Genomic DNA, 25,516 nt, shown 5'->3' with positions numbered 1-25,516 from the left:
TAACGGCGGTGTGGCGGCATCGGCGCGGCGGTTGGCGCGGCGGCGTGGCGGCGGCGGCGGCGGCGTGGCGACGGCGGCGGCGGCGTGGCGTTGCGGGGCCGTGGCGGCGGCGGCGTGGCGTGGCGTGGCGGCGGCGGCGTGGCGTGGCGGCGGCGGCATTGCATATGCGGCGGCGAAGGCGGCGGCGGCGTGGCGACGGCGGCGGCGGCGTGGCGTTGGCATGCGGCGGCGGCGAAGGCGGCGGCGTGGCGCGTCGTCGTCGTGGCGCGTCGTCGTCGTGGCGCGGCGTCTCGTGGCGGGCGGCGCGACGGAGAGAGATCGATATCGGAGAGATCGAGATGCATGAAGGGAGATCTGGCGGCGGCGGCTCTCACCCCAGAGATGCGGCGGCAGCGGAGGAGGCGGAGGCGGCGGCGAGGACGACGAGCTCGAGACGACGGCGAGATACGGCGGCGTCGGCGCGGGGATTTGCCCTAGGCAGTGGCGGCGAAGGAGAGAGGCCGAGAGAGATCGATCGGCCGAAAACGTCTAAGTGTTGGTGAAGAAGACGAGGGCGCACCGGGAATATATATACCCCCGGATCTTTACTCCCGGTTGTTGAGAACAACCGGGACTAAAGATATCTTTAGTTTCGGTTGTTGAGAACAACCGGGAGTAAAGAAAAGATATTTACTCCCGGTTGTTGAGAACAACCGGGACTAAATCTTTAGTCCCGGTTGTTGAGAACAACCGGGAGTAAAGAAAAGATATTTACTCCCGGTTGTTGAGAACAACCGGGACTAAATCTTTAGTCCCGGTTGTTGAGAACAACCGGGAGTAAAGAAAAGATATTTACTCCCGGTTGTTGAGAACAACCGGGACTAAAGATGATCTTTAGTCCCGGTTGGTATTACCAACCGGGAGTAAATATCTTTTCCCGCTATTTCGAAATTCTTTTTAAACCCGGTTAGGGTTAAGAACCGGGACTAAAGATTATAGCACTGCATATGATTTTCGCTTACATATGTGTTTATAAAATAGAAGTTAATGCATTAACATTATTTAAAGTACAAAGATTAATGACAATTACTTCGAAAAATTATTTTTGTCTGTAATAAATTAAGTGGATAAATCGTAATAAGCAAATATATGACTTATAATTAATAAAAATTCCAATATATATATATACTTAGCATATATATGAATGATATTATTATATTGGTAAAAACTCTAATTAAGATATGTATGTACATACTGCATGATTTAAAATTAATAAAAATTGTAATCATCATATATACTTAGCGTAGGAATTATATTAAATTAAATGCTAAAAACTCTAATTAACATATGTAAATGCCACATGCATGATTTAAACCTTTTAAAAATTCGAATAGTCATATATAAGTAGCATATGAAAGATAGTAAATTAAATTGTGAAAAACTCTAATATATGAATGATAGTTTTAAAAATATATTAAATTTAATACTTTTAAAAATTCTCCAGTCAATTATAATTTGCATATGAATGATAGTAAATTAAATGTTAAAAACTCTAATTAACATATGAAATTGCCACTTGCGTGATTTAAAACTTTTAAAAATCCTCTAGTCAATTATAATTAGCATATGAATGCTAGTAAATTAAATGTTAAAAACTCTAATTAACATACATATGAAATTGCCACCTGTGTGATTTAAAACTTTTAAAAATTGTAAGTATCACATATAACTAGCATATACATGATTTAAACTTGTTGAAACCTCTAATAATCGTGCGTAATTAACATATGCCATACATCAATTGATTTATATGGATAATCAATACATCCAAAATAGTTTACATCGTGTACACAATAATTACGGCATTACATCGGCGGTGACGGTTGACCGCACGTACTTTCTCCTCACTATTGTTCCCTCCTTGTGATCGCTGCGTGAGTAAGGGGTGTCTTCATTTGATAGGAGGATGCTAGGGTTAATCGTCACCGTGAAAGGGGGTTGCCCATCCAACTGATCGTAATCCTCGTCAGTCTTGTCCTCAACTCCGACGATTTTTCTTTTGCCTGGGAGAACCACTTGACGCTTAGGCTCATCAGGCCCTCTGCCCTTCTTTCCTTTGCTAGACATGTCCTTCACGAAAAAGACTTGCGTTACATCATTGGCAAGGACAAAAGGTTCGTCCGAGTATCCAACCTTGTTAAGGTCAACAGTTGTCATCCCACTGTCATCAATCATTACGCCTCCACCAGTCAACCTAACCCATTGGCACCGGAACAGAGGAACCTTGAGAGGACCATAGTCAAGTTCCCATATGTCCTCGATGGCACCGTAATACGTGGCAGTTGTTCCATCGTGTCCCATGGCATCGACACGAACAGCGCTGTTTTGGTTCGTGCTCTTCATATCTTGGGCTCTCGTGTAGAATGTATACCCATTGATCTCATATCCCTGGAATGTCGTGATCGACCCAGACGGTCCCCTCGCCAGGAAGGCAAGTTGTTGGTTGATCGACTCGTTACCCATGAGATGTTGTCGTAGCCACGCGGGGAAAGTATCAATGTGATGCCGTGTAATCCATGCATCGGACTTACCGATGTTCCTGGCGCGAACTAGAGCCAAGTGCTCCTCGATGTAAGGAGCTACCAATGAAGAGTGTTGTAGAACAGTGAAATGGGCTTTACGGAATAAATTGTTGTCTACCGTCATTATTGCTTTCCTTCCGAGAGTTCCCTTTCCCCGTAGTCTCCCTTCATGGCGTGATTCAGGTACCCCGATTGGGCGAAGGTCTTCGATAAATTCTACGCAAAATTCGATGACCTCCTCTGTTCCATAACCCTTGGCGATGCTTGCCTCTGGACGAGCACGGTTACGAACATACTTCTTCAGAACGCCCATGTACCTCTCGAAAGGAAACATGTTGTGTAGGTACATAGGCCCGAGAATACGGATCTCTTTCACAAGGTGACAAAGCAGATGCGTCATTATATTGAAAAATGAAGGTGGAAATATCAACTCAAAACTGACGAGACATTGCACCACTTCATTCTGAAGGGCTTCTAATCTATCCGGATCGATGACCTTCTGCGAAATTGCGTTCATGAATGCACATAGCTTTGTTATTGTTGCCCGGACATTGTCTGGAAGGATACCCCTTATTACAACTGGTAGCAGTTGTGTCATCAACACGTGACAGTCATGAGACTTTAGGTTTGTGAACTTCTTCTCCTTCGTGCTTATTATTCGCTTGATATTCGTGGAGTATCCAGACGGTACCTTTATGCTCTCCAAGCATTCAAATATACTTTCCTTCTCTGCCTTGCTAAGAGTGTAGCTGGCTGGACTCAAGTAATGGCTTCCTTTATCCTTTGGTTCCGGGTGAAGGTCGCCGCGTTGTTCCATATGCTTCAGATCATTACGTGCTTCCAGTGTATCTTTCGACTTTCCGTATACACCTAGGAAGCCAAGAAGGTTTACGCAAAGGTTCTTAGTGAGGTGCATCACGTCGATTGCGTGGCGTACGTCCAAGAATTCCCAATATGGTAACTCCCAAAATATAGAGTTCTTTTTCCACATCGCCGCGTGACCATCTTCGCTCTCTATATGCTGGCTTCCAGGCCCCTTTCCGAACACTACTTTAAGATCTTTAACCATAGCAAACACTGTTTTCCCGCTGCGATGTTTAGGCTTCGTACGGTGGTCGGCCTTATGTTCGAAGTGCTTGCCTTTCTTCCGTACCGGGTGGTTTGCTGAAAGGAATCGACGATGACCCATGTATACAACCTTCCTACAGTGCTTAAGATACGTACTTTCTGTTTCATCCATACAGTGAGTGCAAGCCTTGTACCCCTTGTTGGACTGTCCGGATAGGTTGCTAAGTGCAGGCCAATCGTTGATGGTTACGAACAGCAGCGCTCGTAGGTTAAACTCCTCCTGTTTGTCCTCGTCCCACACGGGGACACCTTCCTTCTTCCACAACTGTTTAAGATCTTCTACCAGTGGTCTTAGGTACACGTCGATGTCGTTACCAGGTTGCTTGGGGCCTTGAATAATAATCGGCATCATTATGTACTTCCTCTTCATGCATAGCCAGGGGGGAGGTTGTAGATGCACATCGTAACGGGCCAAGTGCTATGGCCGCTGCTCATCTCTCCAAAAGGATTCATGCCATCCGTACTCAAACCAAACCGTATGTTTCGTGCGTCCTTTCCAAATTCTTTAAATTTTCTGTCGATGTTTCGCCATTGCGAACCATCGGCGGGGTGTCTCAGCATCCCGTCCTGTTGACGCTCTTCAGCGTGCCATCGCAACATTCTAGCATTCCCCTTGTTCCTGAACAAACGCCTTAGCCGTGGTATTATAGGGAAATACCACATCACCTTAGCAGAAATTCTCTTCTTTGTTAGCTGCCCGTCAACTTCTTCTGGATCGTCCCGTCTAATCTTGTATCGTAGTGCTTTGCAAACAGGGCATGCTTCTAGGTTCTTATACTCCTCACCGCGATATAGGATACAATCGTTCGGACATGCGTGAATCTTATGAACTTCCAGTCCTAACGGGCCGACTATCTTCTTAGCCTCGTACGTTGTCTCGGGCAATTTGTTTCCCCCCGGAAGAATGTTCTTGACGAGTTTCAATAAATCGCCAAATGCCTTGTCACTAACCCCATTTTTTGCCTTCCATTGCAACAACTCCAGAGTGGTATCCAACTTTTTGTGCCCCTGCTCGCAACCTGGGTACAACGAAGTTCTGTGGTCCTCCAACATCTTGTCCAATTTATGGGCCTCCTTTTCACTTTCGCAGTCCTCCCTGGCGTCCTGCAACATCTGACCAAGATCATCCGCAACGTCGTTACCATCAGCAGCTATTTCCTCCTCGCCCGTTTGATTTCCTTCAAATCCAACATACTGAGCAAAGTCCGGAATATTGTCGTCTTCCACTTCATCTTCTTCCATTTCAACACCTTGCTCTCCGTGGGATGTCCAACAATTATAGCTTGGCATGAACCCCGACTCAAACAAGTGGAAATGAATAGTCCTGGATGCAGAATACTCCTTCTGATTCTTACACTTATTGCATGGACAACAAATAAAACCCCTTTGCCTGTTAGCTTCGGCCACTCTCAAAAAATAGTGCACGCCGTCAATAAACTCTTTGGACCGCCGGTCAGCGTACATCCATTGCCGATCCATCTACATGAGTCAAAAAAAACCGTACACAAATAATTATTCTTACAATAATGACAGTCATACAATAATTATAAGATATCTTTATTCATACAAAAATCATAAAATATTACACCAAATAATTCTTAAAAACTATTTGTAAAGTTTTAAACTAATTTTAATGTGTTTTACTTCTTTTAATTTTCATTTTAGTTTGTTTTCTATTATTTAAGATTAACTTTCACTAGAGTTTTCCTTCTCAACTATTTTATAAAACCTTGTTTAGCAAATGAACTAAATTTCTATATATTCTTTCTTCCCCACACACATTTTCTCTCTCATCAACTTACAACTAAATTTTGGAGATAAAAAAAGTGTGCAAAACATAGGTGCAAATGTAGTATGACAAAAAAAAAACATTGGAGGATGAAGTTGCAAACCTTTTAGGCACCTCCGATTTGTATGTAATCACCAAAATAAATTCAATAGAAATTTTGGCATGACCTCCCCTCTTTTTTGAAGAAATTTTGAAGCTTGCTCGGGCAGCTGGAGGAGGAAGAAGACATATATATAGGGGTGGGACTTTAGTCCCGGTTGGTAGCACCAACCGAGGCTAAAGATCACTGGGATCTTTAGTCCCGGTTGGTAGTTACGATCTTTAGTCCCGGTTGGTGTTACCAACCGGGACTAAAGATCCGGGGGGGTCTGACAGGCCCTGACAGCATTCGAACCGGGACTAAAGATCAAACCGGGACTAAAGATGATCTTTAGTCCCGGTTGGTAACACAAACCGGGACTAAAGATCAAATATGCCCGTTACCCTTTTGAACCGGGACTAAAGATCATCTTTAGCCCCGGTTTTTATTGCATCCGGGATTATTGTGGAAATCGGCCGACCGACGAAAGATGGTTTCTCCACCAGTGACCGTTCTCCAAATAAAGAAAAGAAAAGCGCGGTTGAAGCAACTTGCTTATCATTGATGTTAAACAAATGGTTTGAGCATATTCCAAATTGGCTGTCATACAGAACTAAATAAACCTTGCATAGCAACAAAGCCAACAACTGCTTGGGGTAGTTTCTCCCTTTTTGGGGTAGTTTCTCCCCTTTTTCCCCCTGAAAGTTCAGGACCTAAAATTAATTAACGCAGCAACATAGCTGACTTAAACCGATAGTCTTTCACGCAAAGCACATTTTACTTGCAGGGTTGGATACTATAAATTATCTAATCTTACTGCATGCATTTGGGATTGGGAACTAATCACTCGCGTCCGCAAAGCGAAACGACTCACTAGCACATGATAAATTAGTTAAGAACTAGTTTATTTTATAAAAAAAAGAATCAATATGTTTTCAAAGCAACTTTTATGTAGATTTTTTTTTTAAAAAAAACACATCATTGAGCAGATTCGAAAGCGTTTGTGTGGAAAACAAAGATAGATGAGTTGGGGAAGTCATAAAAAAACTCAGCCTAAATGAATATTCCACTACTATCAAATAGATATGATCAGTACTATGCGCTAGAGAATATGGATTTTAATCCTGGAGAGATGTTCCCAGCATATTTTGGGATCAGATCAGATCTAAGTCAATGCAGACAAGAATTGGTCGCTATGTGGACTTCCAGGTAATGCAAATACTCCCTCCGTACTACTTCTACTAGCAGCTTACTTCCCCAGTCTATATTAGTAAAGAAGGCCATTTTGGACACCGACACGGTCTTCAAAACATAACTTTGACTTCTCGTTTATATAAAAATATTTATCGAAAAGTGATATATGTATACTTTTATAAAAGTATTTTTCAAGACAAATCTATTCATATAACTTTTTATATTTTCAAACTTAATAACTTAAGAGTTATTCATGATTTATATTGTCCTAATCGACTTACTTTACTAGTTCGGAGTTACTACTACTGGTTTTTCTCATGGTTCATGCATGCACCAGTGGACATGAATTGATTGTTTATATTGTGCAAGTGGACAGTAGCTTACACGCGAGCGACAGCTTCGCATGGACCAGCACGATCGAGCAAATATCCGGCGCCAAGATGCGAGTTGGAGGCGATCGATCTACACGAGGTCGGCATTGCTATCCATGTCGCCAATGGCGGCGGCGGCCTCCTTGTGCTCCTCCTCCTCCATGGTGTCCGACATGCTCCTCCCCCTCGTCTCCGGCAGGCAGACGGCGAACAGCCCGAGGCAGCCGACGGCGAGCCCGAACACCCCGAACGACCAGAAGCTCCGCTCCCGGCCGAGCGCCACGAGCATGGGCGCCGCCACGCCGCCGAGCACGAGCGCCTGGCGCACCATCCCCACCGCCGAGTTGCGCACCGACGTCGGGAACAGCTCGATGGAGTACATGAGGATGATGTTGAACGCCGTGCACGTCGCGAAGAAGGAGAGCACCTCGGCGGCCATCCGCCCGCCGGTGCCCTCCGGGATGGCCACGCACGCGAGGCTGCACACCCCCGCCGCCGCGGTGAGCGCGACCACCGAGCTCCGCCGGTTGATCCTGCCCATGAGGAGCCACGAGAGGACGGACGACGGGAACTCGGCCAGCGCGTTGTACGTCACGCTGAGGTAGAGGTTGGAGCCCAGGTTGCCGACGTTGAGCGGCATCCCGTAGTAGACCATGCCGACGCCGAAGCTCGCCGTCATGATCGCCGCCAGCCTCCGCAGCGCCCACCGCCGCTCCCACATCGACCGCAGCGTCGCGAACACGCCGCCGCCGCCGCCGCCGGCCCCGCCGGCGGCGTCGTCCTCGCGCTCCGTGGCGCACGCGTGCAGCATGGAGAAGCTGCACGTGATGCCGCCGCCGCCGTTGAGCGCCGCGATCTGGCGGACCGTCTCGATGGCGTCGTGCTTCCGGCCGCGCACCAGCAGCCACCGCGGCGACTCCTGGACGAGGAAGTAGAGGAGGATGGCGTAGCCGAGGGACGGGAGCGACGTCCACAGGTACATGCTCCGCCACGACGCCTCCCGGAACGTGTACGCGAGCGCCGGGAGCGACAGGAACCCAACGGTGAAGCAGACGAACCCGGCCACGCTCACCGTGTCGCGCCACCGCTTGCCGACGAGCTCCGTGGACAGGACCAGCGCGCACGTGCCCACCATGGACCTCCCGAACCCGCACACGAACCGCAGCGCGGCGTACGCCCACACGTTCGGCGAGAAGGCCGTGAGCACGCCGGCGACCGACATGGACGCCAGCGACACCAGGAGCATCTTTCTGCGGCCGAGGAGGGAGTCGGCGAGCGTCGTCAGCAGAAACCCGCCGGCGAGGCATCCGGCGAAGAACGACGACGCCGGGAGCGAGACGAGCGCCGGGCCGGCGCACTTGAGCGCCCACTCGGAGACCACCGACGTCTCGGCCGGGCGGTCCCACGCCCACGCGCCGGGCGGGAGCGCGCACGGCGAGGCCGCGCCCGGCGAGCAGGACGGGTCGGCGCCTGCGGTGCAGTGCCAGCGCGGCTCGGCGTCCGTGAACACGGAGATGAACACCTGCTGCGCGTCGAAGGCCCACGCGAAGGCCAGCAGGATCGCCTTGAACAGCTGCCCGGCGCCGGTGGCGCCGATGTAGGTCTCGATGGCGTCGTCGATGGACGGCGCCTTCGCCGGCTTGGCTTTGTAGCTCGCCAGCAGCGGGGTGGTGGTGGCCTCGTCGGCCATTGCCGCAGTGGAGTGTCTATCTACTCTCTCTCTATCTCTCTCTCTCTCTTCTTGGCTGCTTTCGCGAGATGCACCTGGAGACGACGCTTGCCGCGATTTTTATACCGAGCCGCAGCCACCAGCAGCCGAGGGGCAAACACGTGAATTTCTGCGGCTCGCAGGGGCAAATTTGCAGTGTTCGTATCCCATCGCCGGTGCAATCTGCACGCTGGAAAACAGAGGTGGTTTCGGTGGATTATCGCGTTCAAATGCCGGGAGTAACATAACAATAATGATTTGTTCTATTCTATTGTATTCTCTTGTACTCCAGTACATTTAGTTTTTTTGGAACAATGTATAGGAGATATAAGACAAGTTACAGTACATTTTATCTCTAAGATTTTATTTTTATCTCTAAAATTTTTATCGCTATAATTGTATTTGGTTCTAGCTCAAATTAAACGTACATGTACTTCTAAATCCTCTCGTCGAGTTGTCGTAACGGGAGTTAAACAAACAATTACGATCGGATTATAGATCTTTTGTTTTTACTTTTTTTTTCTTCACAATCATCAATTGTATGTCTAATGAATATTCATCCTAGGATGGCGTCTGCGTTCCCTTCTGGTATCGTTCCTCAACTCTCCTTGACTCTCCTCCATCGAGGTACTAGCACACCGGCGGCAAAGACCGGTAATATTACAGCAACGGCCGACCGGAACAACAAATTTAAAATATCATAACCATTTTGGTGTTGTTTCATGTGTCATTCCTGCATGGTTGAAACTAATTTTGTATGTCCTGTTGAAATTCAAGTGCACGAGCTTGAAGTCTTGAAGAGCAACTCAGTTTAGCTTCGGCTTGAAATTAACAAGCTTGGTTTTAGGTAGGTGGTTGAGTTTTGCTTGAGCTAATGTACAACGGTCTTTATTAACGGACTCTTTAGGTTAGCATGCAAGTAAATTTGGTGTTGTGGAAGAGAGAGGGGGAGGAAAAACAAACATCGTTGCTACGTATGACAACAGCTTAGAGTTAACTCCTAGCATTTATTAAAAAGTTATTGCATTGAGGAGAAGAAAAGAAAACAAAGGTAATAAAAAATATTTTAGTACATTAATAGTTAAGTGGTTTGGATATCTTAATTACTCTAGGAAGATGGTATCTAAAATATGTATTATCAAAGGACATAATCTCCCTCCGTCCTAAAATAAAACAACTTCTACCAATTAAGATTTGTTCCAAAGAATATAACTTCTCTACCAACATTCTCTTACCAACCAATCACAACCCTCCACCATTCACTTTTCTCATCTACCTTCACTACTCATCAAATTACAACCATCAACTACTCACTTCTATCTATTTTCTTAATAACCGTGTTCAACTCTAAAACTTGGCCATAGGAAGTACCTTAATTAGTATAACAGAGATGTCGCTCGAGGTAGTTACGTTTTGTTAATGAGGCAGACAGGAGGTGAAGGGTGACATTTTATTTAATTAATTGTCATGTGTAGCTTGTCCTACCACCATTGTGGCAACGTGTATGCACTACTCTTACTTCGTTCCAAAATATATTTAAAAAATAAATTAATAGATCATTAATCCGTTGTCAGTATAATAATCTTTTCTCTTAAAAATTCATAATCTTTCCTACTTCGATCCGTAAATTGAAACATTTAATTTCAGGTTATCTTACAACTCATCCATCAATACTATTTTTCTATTGACAAGGAGCACTTTAATCTTTTATCGTCGCTAGCTACTAAATGTTTCATGGTATGCAAGGGATTGGTTTGTTTTGGTACATATGGCTGATCAGCTCTGTTCGTTAATGGTACTGTTATATTACCGTGTTACTGATCACTGCAACAGATTAATTAACCAGAGAAGTCTCTCTAACTAGCCTCTTGGTCGTACGTTTCGTTAATCCGGCGGGCCGAACATGCGTGCAGGGTGATAAGTTAAATTAGTAACCACGTGTAGCTCGTCCTACAGGCATTGTGGGTTGTGGCGACGACGTAGATGCGCCTACACGCTTCTTCTTATACACAATCTTGGCAGGTGAATCAATATAATGTGTTGCAGGAGAAGCAGTTGAAGAAATCGACCAAATTAAATACAGTTGGAAAAATAGCTTCTTTTTTTTTTTTAGAAATAGTTGGAAAAATAAGACGGATGTAAGTGTGGGCAGTAGCCAGTAGGGTGTAAAATGGATCCATTTTTTTTTTCTTTTGCGAGAAACTTTATTTTATTTTTCATAAGAGCATAAATTTGGCTTCAAACGATAGAAACATCATTTTGATTACAATTAAGGTCCCCATCGTTTAGCTTATTTCCTAATAAGTCAAAACGGCTTATTAAGAAATAAAAATAAATTTATAGGTGAAACTTTTATAAATGTGTTCTTGGTGACTTAAAAGCCAATGTTAAAAAAAACTACGTTGAAAATATTTCAAAATCAATCTCAAAATTAAGCTTGAAAATTCAAAATTTGGCTTTTTCTTTGGTTGATTAGGCCATCCGATGGGAGCCTAAATCAGTGATCCATCCACTCCTATCTTTAAAAACAGAACCCATCAATCATGTGAAGTGGGTTAGTGATTCGACCCTCTTCTAGACTCAAGCCAACAAATACTGCTGGAAAAAGGAGGCTTTAGTCCCGGTTGGGAACTCCCTGTACCCCCGGTTATACAACCGGGACTAGGAATCCGGTACTAAAGATGTCCATCTTTAGTCCCGGGTGAAATAACCGTGAGTAAAAATCTATTTTTAGAGCCAGGCTAGGTCCAGTTGCTCTTTTTTTATTGTTTTTTAACAATAAATATTGATTTCACTCTATTCCCAAATCATCCCCAAATTGTAAAATCCCAAATTGATCATCACATCACATATCAAAAGGATCCTCTCCGAATCCTCAAATCGATCATCTCCAAATACATCACAAATTCTTAAAAAAATTACATCACAAGTTCTAAAAAATTCATCACAAATACATCATATATTCACATCACATACAAATCAAATACATCTCAGATCCAAATCATAAATTCTCAAAAAAAAAAAATCTCAGAGGCGTTGCCCGCCTGCCACGCCGGCCGCCGCCGTGCCGCGCCGGCTGCCTTTGCGCCAGGCCGCCACCCCCGCACCGTGCCAGGCCGCCGCTGCCTCCGCCCGCACCAGGCCGGTTCCGCCGCTTCGCTACTGTCTCTGCAAGGAAAGAGTGGATAAGAGCAAGAAAAGATGAGAGGATAAGAGAGATAGGAGAGGGAGAGAGGAGGAAGATGGAGAGAAAAACTTTGTGATAGAGGATTCGAGGATAAGTCCTAGTCCTAGGGATTATATACGGCGGGTTGAATTTTTTAACCGGGACTATTGTGGAAATCAGCTGACCTAGCAAAGATCACTTCTCTAGTAGTGAAAGAACATCATGTATGTATCGTCCGATATAGTGTACTTACATCCTGAACTGAGAATAGTACTCCCTCCATTTCATATCGTAACACACTTTAATTTTTTTTCTAAGTCAATCTTTTTTTAAAAGTTTAACCATATTGATAGAAAAACATAGTATCATTTTTTTTTATATCAAACAAACATACTATTAAAATATATTTAAAGTAAAATTTAATGAAATTGATTTGGTGTTATAAGAGTTACTACATTTCTTTATAAACTCGGTCAAGCTTATAAAAGTATTTAGAAAAAAAAATCAAAACACCTTGTACCTTATAATACGATACATTTTTTTTGTTAGTAATGTTCTGTTAGCTAAATCACAATTGTTTATTCAACCAAGTTGAACCTGGCCAGGAATTAATTAAGCACACGTCGGTCTGGATTGGGCGTACTAGTAAAGCAATAATTAAGCTTATATCTAGATATATGCTACCTCCGTTCTAAAAATAAACATATGATATGATATTACATAAAAGTAAAAAAAAAATCTGGATAGAATGTACTATATTATTATAGCATCTCCAGTAAAAACCCTAAACATAGATCCTAAACAACTTTAAGAGATTAAGGCCAAAAAAATAAACTCTAGCAGAGCCGCTACTTTAAACCCCATAATAGAAAGGCTCTCAAATTCCCTCCCTCAGCCCCTAGCTTGGGGGCTCTACACCACAGCCCCTATCGAACTTTTTTTCTTTTTGGCGCGAGGAATATTTACACGACGCGCTCCCTCCCGCGCGATCACAGCACGCCGTCGGTCATCTTGCAAGTGACTGCTCTGATCCAGCCATCGCTATGATATGGTATTGGTCACCTGCATGAATGCACGCATGCATGGTTGTTTGTTTCTGCGTATCGATGAGACGTGGTTTGGTTCCTGTCAATTGTCAACAATCATCTGCCGCCAGTGGCCAACTGAGATTTGATCTGGCTGATCTAGGAGTTACTACTACCATTTCCTTGCATATATGCCTACAGTACTGTGTACGCACTGGATAATTATATCTGAATCTCGTCCAGCCCATCAATCCATCTTATATGATTATATATATGCATCCATATATACATGTATATATATTATTGGATATTGATGATGGGATGATGAACTGCTAATGCTAGCAGCTACAGCAGATGCACTGATCGAGCATTGTAGCGAGTCATTCATGCACTCACACTAGTGTGTGTGTATATATACATGCACAGATCAATGTGATATCACTAGGATTGCCATTTCAATGTTTTAAAAAGATCAAATTTCAATCTGAATTGTTTGAAATTATTAATTTAAATATGATTAAATTCAATGCGTTGGAAATATTAATATTTACATTGTTGTGATGTTAAACTAGACAAATAGATAGATTATATGATGAAATAGAGGAGAAAATGTAATAGCGGCTAATAAATAGGGGTTGTTGCTAGAGTTAGAACTATTTTTAAAGTCCTGGGGAAATGGGGGTAACCCCCATTTAACCTTTAAGAGCTATTACTAGAAATACTCTTACTTATTCTATTTTAGATGTGTTTTATCTTAAATAGATGGAGTACTTGGCTATGCATATTTGCGCTACCACACGTCCACTCCCCTAACTGTTGCGGCTAAAAAAAGAAAAGCACAAATATCATGTAATCATACCACTGTTCTATTTCTAAACATGTATATTCTCCGTCTCTTGTAAAAACCAACTTCTGAGGATAAATTTAGACAAATTTATATCCAAGTTTATTCTAATAGTTGTCTTTTTTTTTTCGAGGGAGTAGTACGAGCCGCGTCATCATCTTAAAACTAAAACTAAAGTATAACCAAACACGCCGCGTGGCATGCGTGGCACACATGGCTCATCGGAGCCAAGCACCAGGCAACCAACCAACCAAGCCTGTGCGCGCGCAGCATTACTACTAGTCTACTACGACCCGTGCCGCGGTTTGGAATCCAGCTCAGCCCGGCGGCCATTTGATCCTTGTCGCCTTGCCACGCCGCGCCGCTTGGTTTTGCTCCATACCGGGTTCGCCTTCCGCCGGTCACGCGTGCGTGCGTGTCCGCGCGCTCGCGTCGCTGCGCGCGGCGGCGGCGGCTGGTGGCTCGGATCACGCACTGACGCAGCAGCTGGGCCCGACTCGCGATACTAATCGCCCGGCTCGCGGCTTTGTCTTGTTGCTCGCGGCCGACCACCACCGATCCAGATGCCGATCGTCGATCGATTCTGATTGATTGCTCTGTACTGTCAATTAGCCAAGTCTTCTAAACTGCGGACGCTGGCGGCATGCTTAACACATGCAAGTCGAACGGGAAGTGGTGTTTCCAGTGGCGAACGGGTGAGTAACGCGTAAGAACCGTTGGCCTTGCGTATAGTAGTTTCTCCCCCCCCCCCCCCCCCCCGTATGGCTGACTGTATCGCGAATGATCATCGGTTCCAACATCCACATCCGAGCAGAGGACGAGGATCATCACTGCGATCATCACGGCCCTATTCCTAAAAACATTTCATCGAATTTTTTTGACATATGCATAGAGCATTAAATATATATTAAAAAAACTAATTACATAGTTAGGGAAAAAATCGCGAGACAAATCTTTTGAGCCTAATTAGTCCATGATTAACCATAAATGCTACAGTAACTCACATGTGCTAATGACGAATTAATTAGGCTCAAAAGATTTGTCTCGTGGTTTCCAGGCGAGTTATGAAATTAGTTTTTTTATTCATATCCAAAAACCCCTTCCGATATCCAGTCAAACATCTAATGTGACACCTAAAAATTTTTATTTCGCGAACTAAATAGGCTCCACATCATCACAGCTAAGGCTGTTTTTTTTAGGTAATCCCTCCGTCCCGAAAAAAGGCAAACCCTTGGTTTCCGTGTCCAACTTTGACTGTCCGTCTTATATGAAATTTTTTTATAATTCGTATTTTCATTGTTGTTAGATGATAAAACATAATTAATATTTTATGTGTAACTTGTCTTTTTAATTTTTTTTATAATTTTTTCAAATAAGACGGACGATCAAACATCGTATACGGAAACCAGAGTTTGTCTTTTTTTGGACGGAGGGAGTAACTGCTGCAGCCTGCAGAGCAGAATCTTAGTGCTGGGCTATTCCAACTGTTTGTCTAATCACGAGCGATATGATTACTATCATCGATCATGCAATTGCGTGTTTTGTTACTCCTATAGCTCTTGCCTCTTGCCGCTGCCAGCCAGCACTTGCAACGTCATGTGTCTCGTCGTGTGGAAAGGAGCAGGTGGTGTACGTAGGCACGTAGGTAGCCGTGTCGAAGGAGCACTGGGCGGATCGCATGATTGGCCTGCCATGGAGGAGACTCGGTCACTCGAAGCTCTCTGTGCGTGCGTCCGATTCGATCGTCTTTTGTCGACGAGAGGCTGTGCGTCATTGCACTTGGAATGGCTCGTCCCTTGGGACCTGAGATCTTTATCCTGAAGCGGACTCATTATCTGCTTGACTTCTTCTGGGGCTCCTTCGATCGCCTTGTAGCTTCCCTGCGGATTTCTCTTGGAAAGTTGGAACTTGGAATACGATTGTCTGGAGTCTGGACTGGTAATTGGTTAGTTTTATAGCTGTGTGAAAGAAACGTGTGCTCCCGGTTCACCGGAGATATTGGGAGCTGACGACTAAGCTGTCAAGTTTTGTTTTGTAGCTGGGTAATTTCTGTTAGAATCTGCCACTGGAATCTTTCTTTCTTTTTTTTTTATTTTTACGAAACACCGGGGTCAATTGCATGCCTTATCTTGCGGTAACATCATGTTTTTTTAGTGTTCAGTGATTGGCTGATTGCAACCTCACCGGGATGACTGTCATTTTGTCTTACCATGTGACGGCAAGGCAACTACTACCGTAGATGTCGGCAAGTTTGGATAGCAACGGTTTTTACGCTTAGTTATTCATCGGGTCACTGAAATTAAACAAAATTTCAATCGTCAAGCCATGACCACTAAATCAAGATCCAATGGCCAAGGCATTGTCCTTCACCCCTAAACCGGAGGAGGAAGGAAGAGAGTAGAGGGACGGAGATTGCGAACTAACCGACAATAGTGAGGCTTGGTGCCTGTGACCCCCCAACTCTGATAGAGAAGCTTTAAATTATGTTTTTCAAGATTATGATGGGTGGGAATAGGGTGTAGCGAGGATAACATTAGAGAGATGGCCAAAGCAGTGGAAAACCAACGGTGGACAACAGACATAGGTAGGCGACAAGGAAACAGAGCAACAAAAATGGAAAAAGACGATGGGGAGACGTTAGAGGAGAGGGCATCATACCTGCACCTGTTAGGACTTAGGAGACATGGACAATATAGCATCTCAGCTGTGCGAGCCACCGTAGATAGGGAAAGAACTGTGGTACCTTCCGCTCGACTTTGGAGGAGTAGGAAGGGTGGGGGAGGAAGTGGTATGGCGAGCCTTGTTAACGGTAGCGCTTGTGGTGGCGAAAAGAAAAACAAGGAATGTGTTGGTGTCAACGAGTAAAATTGAAATAGGGAGGTAGGTTAGGGGCTGCATGGATCTAAACCATCTGTACACGTTAAAAAGTTGACTCATATTTTCCCGTTATGTTTTAAAAATATATTTCCTGCATTTCCAATTAATTAAAAAACAGCGAGCCCCAAGATTTTAGCGTTGGCGTCCCGATCAACTTTACGATCCCATTGTATTCAAGGAACTCGTACCTTGATAAATCTCAATTTACAGTTTGTTCTCCTGCTAATAAAACCAAGGCAAAATTTGCTACAGGGCATCGAGAAAACGTGTAATTAGCTTCTGAACACTCGGGGTGTTATTTTATTATTTTTTGTGGATTTGGAGAGAGAAACACTAAATAAAGACAAGTTTGCCCTTGGATTTGGGGACCGTAGGGGCGGCTTGGCTTGCATGCGCCGGCGGCGCGGCGGCAGGCTGGCGCTAGGTCGCGACGACGGGAGAGGCGAGGCGACGCGGGCGTGGCAGCGAGCGGCGCAGAACGGGCGTGATGATGTCTATGGGAAAGGGGTGAGAGGCGGCCAGCGTGAACGCTCGCGACAGCAGGAGAGGTGGGCGGCATGGAGCTGCCCGCCACGGCGAGGCTGTACGTGCACACACGCGTCTTGCCAGCGGGGTCGACGGCGAAGTACATGGTGCTCAGCCTCAGCCTGGGGCACTCCCCCGTGGATGCCGCCCCCGCACCAGACGCGTCCACGACCACCGCCACGTCGCCGATGTCGTCTGCCTCCTCCCACGTCTCGCCGCACTCGTCCAGCATGCGCACCTTGAACCCCTCCTCCTCAGCTGCGGCCACGGGTCGGAGCAGCTCCACCTGCATCAGCCCGCGGCGGTCGCCGGTGCCCGGTGGAGAGCCTGGTGGGGACTCCACCAGGAAGCTGCGCTCCACGTATGCAGCTCGGGGAACGCATACACCATCCCGTACCGCGTGTTGGCGTAGAGCTTCTAGCGGTGGACGCACACGGCGGGGATGCTCGTCGGCTTCACGGACTTCCACGTGCGGTCGATGCGCAGCATCTTCGAGCTCCACGGCTTCCTCCTTCCTGTCAACCATGTCGCTGTCTTCCGGCGCGGCGGCGCAGATGGGGGAGAAGGCAGCGGCGCACGCGTGCGTCGGCTGCCGGCGGCGGCAGCGGCATGCCCGTTCGTTGGCTGGCTGCAGCGGCAGCGGCGGTGTAGATGCGCGTGCGATGGCGGCCTGCGTGGGCGCGCGACCGCGGTGGAGGTGGTGGCGGCGCCGTGCTCTGGCCAGTGTGACTTGTGAGGGCAGGGGCAAAATCGTACTCTCACCAGTGTTTCTCTCTCCAAATTCACAGAAAATATTAAAATAAGGCTTTAAGTGTCCAGGAGCTAATTACACGTTTTTTTTTGCCCAATAGCAAATTCTCATTCTTGCGGTGTCCACGAGCTAATTACACGTTTTTTATGTCCAGTAGCAAATTTTGCCTAAAACCAACTCCCTCAACCTGTCACGTTCGTGGCAACCCCGTTTCGGCCCAAATGAGGCGCGTTAGCGTTATGGGCCGGTGCGACGCTGCGTTTCGCTGTTGCCCGGTCCAGCTGATTAACCGAGCCCACCCGGACGTGACGCAGCAGCAGAGCGCGGGCGAGCGATGGTGCTTAACGACGAGGAGAAGGAACGCGCCACCGGTGTACGTAAATGCTGACATGCATGTAATCGAAGTCCACCGACGCGGTGCACGCTCGCCATGAACGGCACCCGCTGACGTTTGTGACTAAAAATATCAAAATAAATAGAAGAGCATTGTGTATGTATAATTTGTTCGCTGTGCGTGATGTTTTAGCAAGTCAGTGCTGCTGCTCACTATCCCAAATTTTATTCAGTTTTTTTCAACATGCGAACACTCGAACTTTATTCCCGCCAATAAATCCACGAGCTATGCATCACACGTACCCGCCGTTGACCCGGATGACCTGGCCGTTGACCCACTCGGCGGCGTCGGTGCAGAGGAACCCGACCACTGGCGCGATGTCGCCGGCCTCGCCGAGCCGCCCCATCGGGTTCGTGGCCTTGATCTCGTCGACGCGCTCCTCGCTCTTCCCGGCGAAGAACATGTCCGTCGCCGTGGCCCCCGGCGCGACGCAGTTGGCCGTGATGCGGGTGCCCTTGAGCTCCTTCGCCATCGTCCGCACCATCGCCTCCACGGCCGCCTTCGACGCCGTGTACGCGGAGTACCCCGTCGGATGCGACCCGACCACCGACGAGGTGATCGCCACGATGCGGCCGCCGCCGCCGCGGGGCAGCCGGTGGGCCGCCTCGCGGAGGCACAGGAACGCGCCGCGCGTGTTGACGGCGAAGGTGCGGTCGAAGTCCGCCGTCGCGGTGTCCACCAGGGTGGGATACTTGTCGTCGAGCACCGCCGCGTTCGCCACCACGATGTGCGGCGCACCGGCGCCGAAGGCGGACTCGGCGGCGTCGAAGAGCGACCGCACGCCGGCCTCGTCGGCCACGTCGGCCCTCACCGCCACGGCGCGGGGAAGCCCCGCGGCGAGCGCGTCGGCCTTCGCGGCGCTGGACGCGTACCCGACCACGACGCTGGCGCCGAGCGCGGAGAGGTGGGCCGCGATGGCGCGCCCGATGCCGCGCGACGCGCCGGTCACGATGGCCACACGCCCGGCAAGGGGCGGGGCGGCCGCCGGCTGCTGCGACGACGCGGCAGCTGCGACGGCGGCGGCGTCCATTTCTTCGCTCGAGCGAGTGTAGCGTGCGGTGTTCGCGTCGAGTGGTCACTAGAGAGAGTTGGAATCGATTGGACTGGATTTGCTCATCCGTGACTGGCCATGGTTGAGCCTCGCGGCTCGCTTTGCGTCCGCGTGATGGACTGATGCCCCGTGGACCATTTTTCATTCGATTTCGCTACGATTCCGCCTCTCCTCTTCAAAAACGAAATGGTCCCCGATTTTCTAGTACCACCTTTTGATTGCGACTCCAACAAACTCCTGTACTACGGTTCGAATAGGGAAAAGTACACCGAAGGTCCCTCAACTTGTTATCGAGTTACAAAATCGTCCCCCAACCGTAAAACCAGATATCGGAGGTCCCTCAACTAACAAAACCGTTCGCTTGAGGTCTTCTGATGGTTTTGGACCCGGTTTTCTCTAACGTGGCGGGTGAGTCAGCGTGGGCCCCATGTGGGTCCCACGTGTTAGGTGTCCACCTCACCCTATCTCTTTCCTCTTTCTCTTTCCTTCCTCATCTCTCTCTAGCGGATGGGGAGCGGCGGTGGCGGCAGGCGGGCCACCACGCCCTCGCCCTCGTCCGCTCGCCGGAGGCGCCGACCTGCACCTCCTACAGCACCGCCGGCGTCACCGAGTGCCTCGCCATGGCGTGCAACGTGCGCACGGCGCTCTCGGTGCCCGCGGCGGACAGCCGTGTCGCCGCACACGCCACCGCCGCGAGCCCCGTCGGGTGTGCCACCAGCACCATGCGCCCCTCCGCGTAGCTGCAGATGTGGTCGTCGCCACGACGGCGAGCTCGCAGGCGCGCCTGTCGCCGCCGCAGCCCTCGTTGAGGAGGAGACGCACGAGCGCCGACACGGCGCCGGCATCGACCGCCTTGACGCGGTTCTGGCTCCAAGGGCAGAGCCGGTAGAGCACGTGGAGCGCCACCTTGACCGCCTTCGCCGACGGCCTGTCCGCCACCACCCCCACCACGCCGTCGACAAGCGCGGTGGCGCTCGCCGATGTCAGCCGCGTAGGGGGCATAGCTGGGAGCGCCAATTTCAGCGCCGGGCGCGCCATGGACGCACCGTCGATGCGGCGGCGGAGGAGGAGGAGAACGTCGGCCACCGCGCCGCGGCGGGATCCGGTAGGGAAATGGGGGACGACGACGTCGACGAGGAGGAGAGGATCCCGTCGGGAGGAGCGAGCGCGGGGCACGCCGACGCCGACGCCGCAGACCACCATGCCCACTGCTAGGGGGCTGCCACCTCCACAGCCTCCGCCTTCGCCACCACCGCCTACTGGCCGCCGCTCCCTATTCGCCGGCCGCCGGTCGTCGGCGTGCCCCGTGCCCGCTCCTCCCGACGCGGAAACAACGGCGTCGGCGGCGGGGCTGAGTGGTGGTGGTGGCGGTGGTGGCGTCTGGTGGTGGTGGTGGCGGCAGCGGCCGACGACCTCGCCGATGACGGAGAGGCTACGGCGAATCTGAGGCGGCGGCGCTGTGCTCGCGCTCGCCCTCCTCCTCATCCTCCTCGCCGTCGCGGCGCGGCGCGGGCGAGGGCCATCGTTCCGCTCCTCCCCACCGCTCTACGCCTCCGCCGTCTTCATCTCCAACCTCCTCAACGTCACCGCCGTCGACCCCATCGCCCTTGCCTGCCGCCACCGCCGCTCCCCATCCGCTAGAGAGAGAGATGAGGAAGGAAAGAGAAAGGGGAAAGAGATAGGGTGAGGTGGACACCTGACACGTGGGACCCACGTGGGCCCCACGCTGACTCACTCGCCACGTTAGACAAAACCGGGTCCAAAACCACCAGAGGACCTCAAGCGAACGATTTTGTTAGTTGAGGGACCTCCGATATCTGGTTTTGCGGCTGGGGGACGATTTTGTAACTCGATGACAAGTTGAGGGACCTTCGGTGTACTTTTCCCGTTCGAATAAGATGAACAGTCTAGAGAACGGCCCATGGGCCCAAATCCACGCTAATCTCGTAGCCCACGAGAAGGCGAGGTGAGCCGGAACCGCGGAGGCCGGAGGCCCATCCCACGTTGCTGCGCGCGAACAGGGGAAGGCGCAGCGGCGGAGGCGGGTTTTTGCCGCGTGGAGGGAGCGTGCATTCCGGCCGGCGAAGAGGACTCGTTCTACTCGTTTGACGGCACCCTTGTTGGACGGATACTACCCCATGACTGCACAGTTGCAATGCAATTTGTCCCCTGGAAAAATGGTTGTATTACAATGTTTGAAATCGAAAAAACTAGCGAAAAACGAGGGCGTTTCTCCCGTGCGCTGTTTGTTGAACATGTGGGCAACTAATTTGAATTAGTAGGAAGCAACTAACTACTGTCTTTGTCTGATGTTGCTTCTTCGAAACAAACACGTTTTCTTAGTAATAAAGAAACTGGGTTTTCACCTAGTTACTATTGAACTTAAAATGAATCCCCCGGTGTTCCCTCAAAAAAAAAACTTAAAATGAATGAAAAACAAACGATAAGTTTTGCATTTCCTGGTTTCTCCTAAATTCAAATTACGCCAACTGATTATACTACTACTCGCAACGCATTATGAGTTGGACACAAGATTTTCCATTTACGGTTTAAAAAAAAAGATTTCCATTTGCAAAATACTCCAGCTACCACAGCTACGACAAAAAGAGGGAAAAACACGAGTAAAATACGGTGTTGGAGGCATTCAAAAAAAAAAAACGGTGTTGGATGACCGACCTCCACCGACTTTCGCGCGTGGCGATCTCAGCCGCCACATCACCAAAACGTCCATACCCCTCTCTCCCACTCCCGCCGCCCCCAACGGCTAGTTCCCCGCGCAACCAGATCCCGCCACGTACCCCGATCCGCCACGCGCACCACCCCCTCCCGCACCGTCCGATCCACGCGTTAACCCCACGCACGCGGTTGGGCGCCAACCCACCTCGATTTCAAAAAAGAACAAAAAAATATCAAATCCCCTCGACTCACCCCCACTCCGCCCAACCCACCCCACCGACATGTGGGCCCTCTTTGACCGGGCCCCACACGTCAGCGAGAAGCAAACGCCCTCCACCTAGGACGTGGGCTGCTTGGTGCGGAAGATTCCGGCGACCCAGAAAGCTTTGGATACCGGCGGTTGCTACGATTTTCTAGAAACCCCCCTCGCGGCGAGATTTTTCTAGGCAGGTTCGCCTCGCGAGCAGCAGCAGCAGAAAAAAATGGGAGCTCCTATATAAACAAGCGGTAGAGGTGGCCAGCTGTTTCTATTTTTACCACTTCATTCTCCATTCAGTTTGCTTAGCGAGTTAGGGGGGAAAAAAGCTACGAGGTTTTCTTGGATCATCCGACGAACTCGAGTGATTGATTGATTTACCCAAGTCTGTTATTGTAGTGATTTACCCGAGGTTTTTTGTTTTCGTTTTCGTTCTTGCGAGGGGTGGGTGAGAGATTACAGGGGGGATTTTCTCCGACTTGGAAGGAGCAGAGAAAGGTACACATTCCTCGCGATCTCTGTTTTTTTTTCATCTCTATTTGATTAGTTCTGATGGAGATTAATTGGAGGTTGGGATTTCTGATTTTTGGTCCGAATTGTTTTTGTTGCGGAGCTGTTCTAATTCGTTGTGTTTTGGCGGATGGCTTTCTCGCGAATTGCTCTGTGCTGAAGAAGTGAAGATTTGCTTAATTGGGATTTGTTTTGGTTTGTGGCTTTTTTAGGAATTTGTGCTGTGGTTTCCCCCTCGTTTAAAATTGGAGATTTCTGTTGAACAGCTGGTCTGTGTTCAACTGTTCCGATTCCCCCCCCCCCCCCCCCCCCCCCCAAAAAAAATGAAATCTGACTATAGCTGAATTATCTCCACTGTTTTGAAATGCGATCTTCGAGAGATTTTGCAAATCTAGGTCTTCAATTCTGTTCTGCGCGATCATTTATTCATTATCCCCATCTATTTCAATGCAGATTTGCGTTTAGAAGATCTGAGGTCAGGTTACTCCACTAATTTCTACCACGAAACAGAGTAGAGTAGGATTTGACATCGGAAGGGGAAACAAAAATGGCAATTGGACAGGCGAAGACGAAGAGCTCTCTCTCCACGAGCTTGAGCTTCTCTTGCAGCAGCACGAGGATCCTGGGGAGGAAGAGGGTCGCCGTCTCGCCGGCTCCGCCCCCCTCCGGCGGCCCGCACTCGCCGGTGCGGACTCTCCGCAAGCAGCGGAGCACCAGGCTCCACATGGACGACGCCGTCAGCCTGCTCGAATCACTGCCTCAAGATGTCTTGGTAATTAAGCACCGAATCAATTAGTTACTCAGATTTTGTTGTTCAATTCTGTTGCTGATTATTCTATGAGTTGCGCTAGTACTTAACCTCGATTTCCGTCGAAATATTCGTGCAGATTAAGGTCTTGTGCAAGGTGAACCACAGTGACCTGAGGCCGCTGCTCCTAGTGTCAAAACAAGTTAGCGAAGCAGTACGTATCTTGGATTCTTTTGATCCCTTAACTCCTCCAAATACGAATCATGGTTAGATGAATTCTTTGCATGTGGACTAAAAATTGCATTATGTGTTCTGTGTTGCTCTCCGTGCAGACGGTGGTTGCGAGAGAGCAGCATTTCGCGTTTGCGACGCCATCCTCGAAGGCCGCCTTGAGAGGCGGCGAGGAGGAAGAAGAAGCTCCCGGGGCGCCCAAGCTGCAACGCAGGGTTGCGAGGTCGTCGCCCGTCTGGGGCAAGAACCTTGCCAGCATCAGCGTCAACCTGTTCGAGGCGTTCGAATCGGAGGTTGTAGAGATGTAAATATTATTACAGGACACGCGCTTCAGTTTCAGCAATTCAGCTTATACTTTGCTCGTGTATATTTTCATCCTTTTAGTGTTCTTAGTGTTAGGTTATAAAATGTTAGGAGTGCATTTTGTAGCTCACGTCAAACAGAGGAGAAAAAAAACTTAGGTAGTGATACTGTTATTAATCTCATACTAGTAGCATGTGTTAGGAGTAGCTATAAATGGTCGTTCTTCAATGCTGTGATTGAAGAGAACACGACGCCTTGTGTAATAAGTTTCATATAAGCATCGAATGCATGAATTATCAGGAGATCTCTCTTCTTTTTTATGTGTAACATATGCTGTTTGTGTATGATATCTGTGTACTAGCAGTCTCTCTTGTTACTTGCATTCCTGACGTGTTGTGGTTGAGGAATGGATTTTGAAAGGAGTACATTTCAGCAGAACAAGTTCAGTCTAGCGAGTCAGTCATCTTGTAGCCTTGTAGAAGAATTTGATCACTCGGTAGTTAAATTAGGTGAACTCATAGCCAACCCAATCCAATCAGGCTTGAATTTGATCATGGGCTACCTAAAACACTCCCATCTACTCCAACTATGCATTTCCTATGAGGTTACCTGCCATCAACAATAAGCAACATCATTAGCATCCCCGAAAAATATAAAAAAAGGAAATAAAACTTTTAACTGCATGGAGAGAGAACAGGAGTCTACACTGACAAATCAGGGTAAAGAAATCCATCGAACTCCCAGTTAAAGAAGCGTAAATGACGTAAGCATATAATTGGCCCAAAAGTGATGTCAATGTGCATGGGACAATTGGGACCGACCATGCGCGTCAACCAGGCCCAACAGTTGCTAGTTAATTTAGCCCAAAACAGTGCGTAAATTCAGCCCGTAGGTCCGCATAACTTCGGCCTGTAGTTGCATTTCAATTCAGCCCGAAAGTCGTATTTGGCCCAAAACAAGTTCTACCCACAATTAGAATAAGTTCACTTTGACTCACCAAATCTGATTCATATCCCATAACCAAAAATACCGGATATCTTGAACTCACAACTATTTAAACCGGTGCAATTTGGTTCCCTTTGTGGTTTTGGAGAGCGGCTTGTGGTGCCTACGTGGCGGTATTGACCTGGTCTTCGTTCCACGTGGCGTTGATGTGGCACTTAGGTGCATTAGAATTAAAATATGTGTGCGACCCATCTGTCATTTACACAAAATATATTGTGGGACCCACTGACATATGGGAACCACGTGTTATCCTCTCTCCTTCCCCTCTTTCTCCTCCCCCTCTCTCTTATCTCTCTTTCCCTTTCTCTTCACCTTGGCCACCGG

At 48.3% G+C, this 25,516-nt stretch overlaps 4 protein-coding genes across 4 annotated transcripts; 1 reads left to right on the top strand and 3 right to left on the bottom strand.

Moving 5' to 3' along the window:
- Positions 1 to 7,088: 7,088 nt before the first annotated feature.
- Positions 7,089 to 8,904, bottom strand: LOC4343600 (organic cation/carnitine transporter 2). The gene has a single exon (XM_015789651.3). The coding sequence runs from the start codon at positions 8,810 to 8,812 to the stop codon at positions 7,214 to 7,216; it is 1,599 nt and encodes a 532-aa protein (XP_015645137.1). The 5' UTR covers positions 8,813 to 8,904; the 3' UTR covers positions 7,089 to 7,213.
- A 9,634-nt stretch (positions 8,905 to 18,538) lies between these two features.
- Positions 18,539 to 20,950, bottom strand: LOC4343598 (NADPH-dependent aldehyde reductase-like protein, chloroplastic). The gene has a single exon (XM_015789426.3). The coding sequence runs from the start codon at positions 19,440 to 19,442 to the stop codon at positions 18,645 to 18,647; it is 798 nt and encodes a 265-aa protein (XP_015644912.1). The 5' UTR covers positions 19,443 to 20,950; the 3' UTR covers positions 18,539 to 18,644.
- Positions 20,067 to 20,948, bottom strand: LOC107281486 (uncharacterized). The gene has a single exon (XM_066312708.1). It carries the CDS (start codon positions 20,946 to 20,948, stop codon positions 20,067 to 20,069), a length of 882 nt encoding a protein of 293 aa, XP_066168805.1.
- A 1,712-nt stretch (positions 20,951 to 22,662) lies between the features above and the next one.
- LOC4343597 (F-box protein At4g05010) lies at positions 22,663 to 24,514 on the top strand. Its single transcript, XM_015790252.3, has 4 exons — positions 22,663 to 22,893; positions 23,359 to 23,677; positions 23,793 to 23,867; positions 23,986 to 24,514. Exons 2-4 carry the CDS (start codon positions 23,453 to 23,455, stop codon positions 24,190 to 24,192), a joined length of 507 nt encoding a protein of 168 aa, XP_015645738.1. The 5' UTR covers positions 22,663 to 22,893; positions 23,359 to 23,452; the 3' UTR covers positions 24,193 to 24,514.
- The last annotated feature ends 1,002 nt before the right edge of the window (positions 24,515 to 25,516 follow it).

Source organism: Oryza sativa, chromosome 7, assembly GCF_034140825.1.
Source record: "Oryza sativa Japonica Group chromosome 7, ASM3414082v1".
NCBI classification, from domain to species: Eukaryota; Viridiplantae; Streptophyta; class Magnoliopsida; order Poales; family Poaceae; genus Oryza; species Oryza sativa.
The sequence above is the reverse complement of the archived record's forward strand: the minus strand, read 5'-3'. Positions and strand labels throughout refer to the sequence as shown.

What these genes read in the sequence shown, in the direction of transcription:
- LOC4343598 (XM_015789426.3), bottom strand. Translation starts at nt 19,442, where the DNA reads ATGGACGCCGCCGCCGTCGCAGCTGCCGCGTCGTCGCAGCAGCCGGCG.
- LOC4343600 (XM_015789651.3), bottom strand. Translation starts at nt 8,812, where the DNA reads ATGGCCGACGAGGCCACCACCACCCCGCTGCTGGCGAGCTACAAAGCC.
- LOC4343597 (XM_015790252.3), top strand. Translation starts at nt 23,453, where the DNA reads ATGGCAATTGGACAGGCGAAGACGAAGAGCTCTCTCTCCACGAGCTTG. An exon ending in CACTGCCTCAAGATGTCTTG is followed by an intron (nt 23,678 to 23,792) that starts GTAATTAAGCAC and finishes ATATTCGTGCAG; the next exon opens with ATTAAGGTCTTGTGCAAGGT. An exon ending in CAAAACAAGTTAGCGAAGCA is followed by an intron (nt 23,868 to 23,985) that starts GTACGTATCTTG and finishes CTCTCCGTGCAG; the next exon opens with ACGGTGGTTGCGAGAGAGCA.
- LOC107281486 (XM_066312708.1), bottom strand. Translation starts at nt 20,948, where the DNA reads ATGAGGAGGAGGGCGAGCGCGAGCACAGCGCCGCCGCCTCAGATTCGC.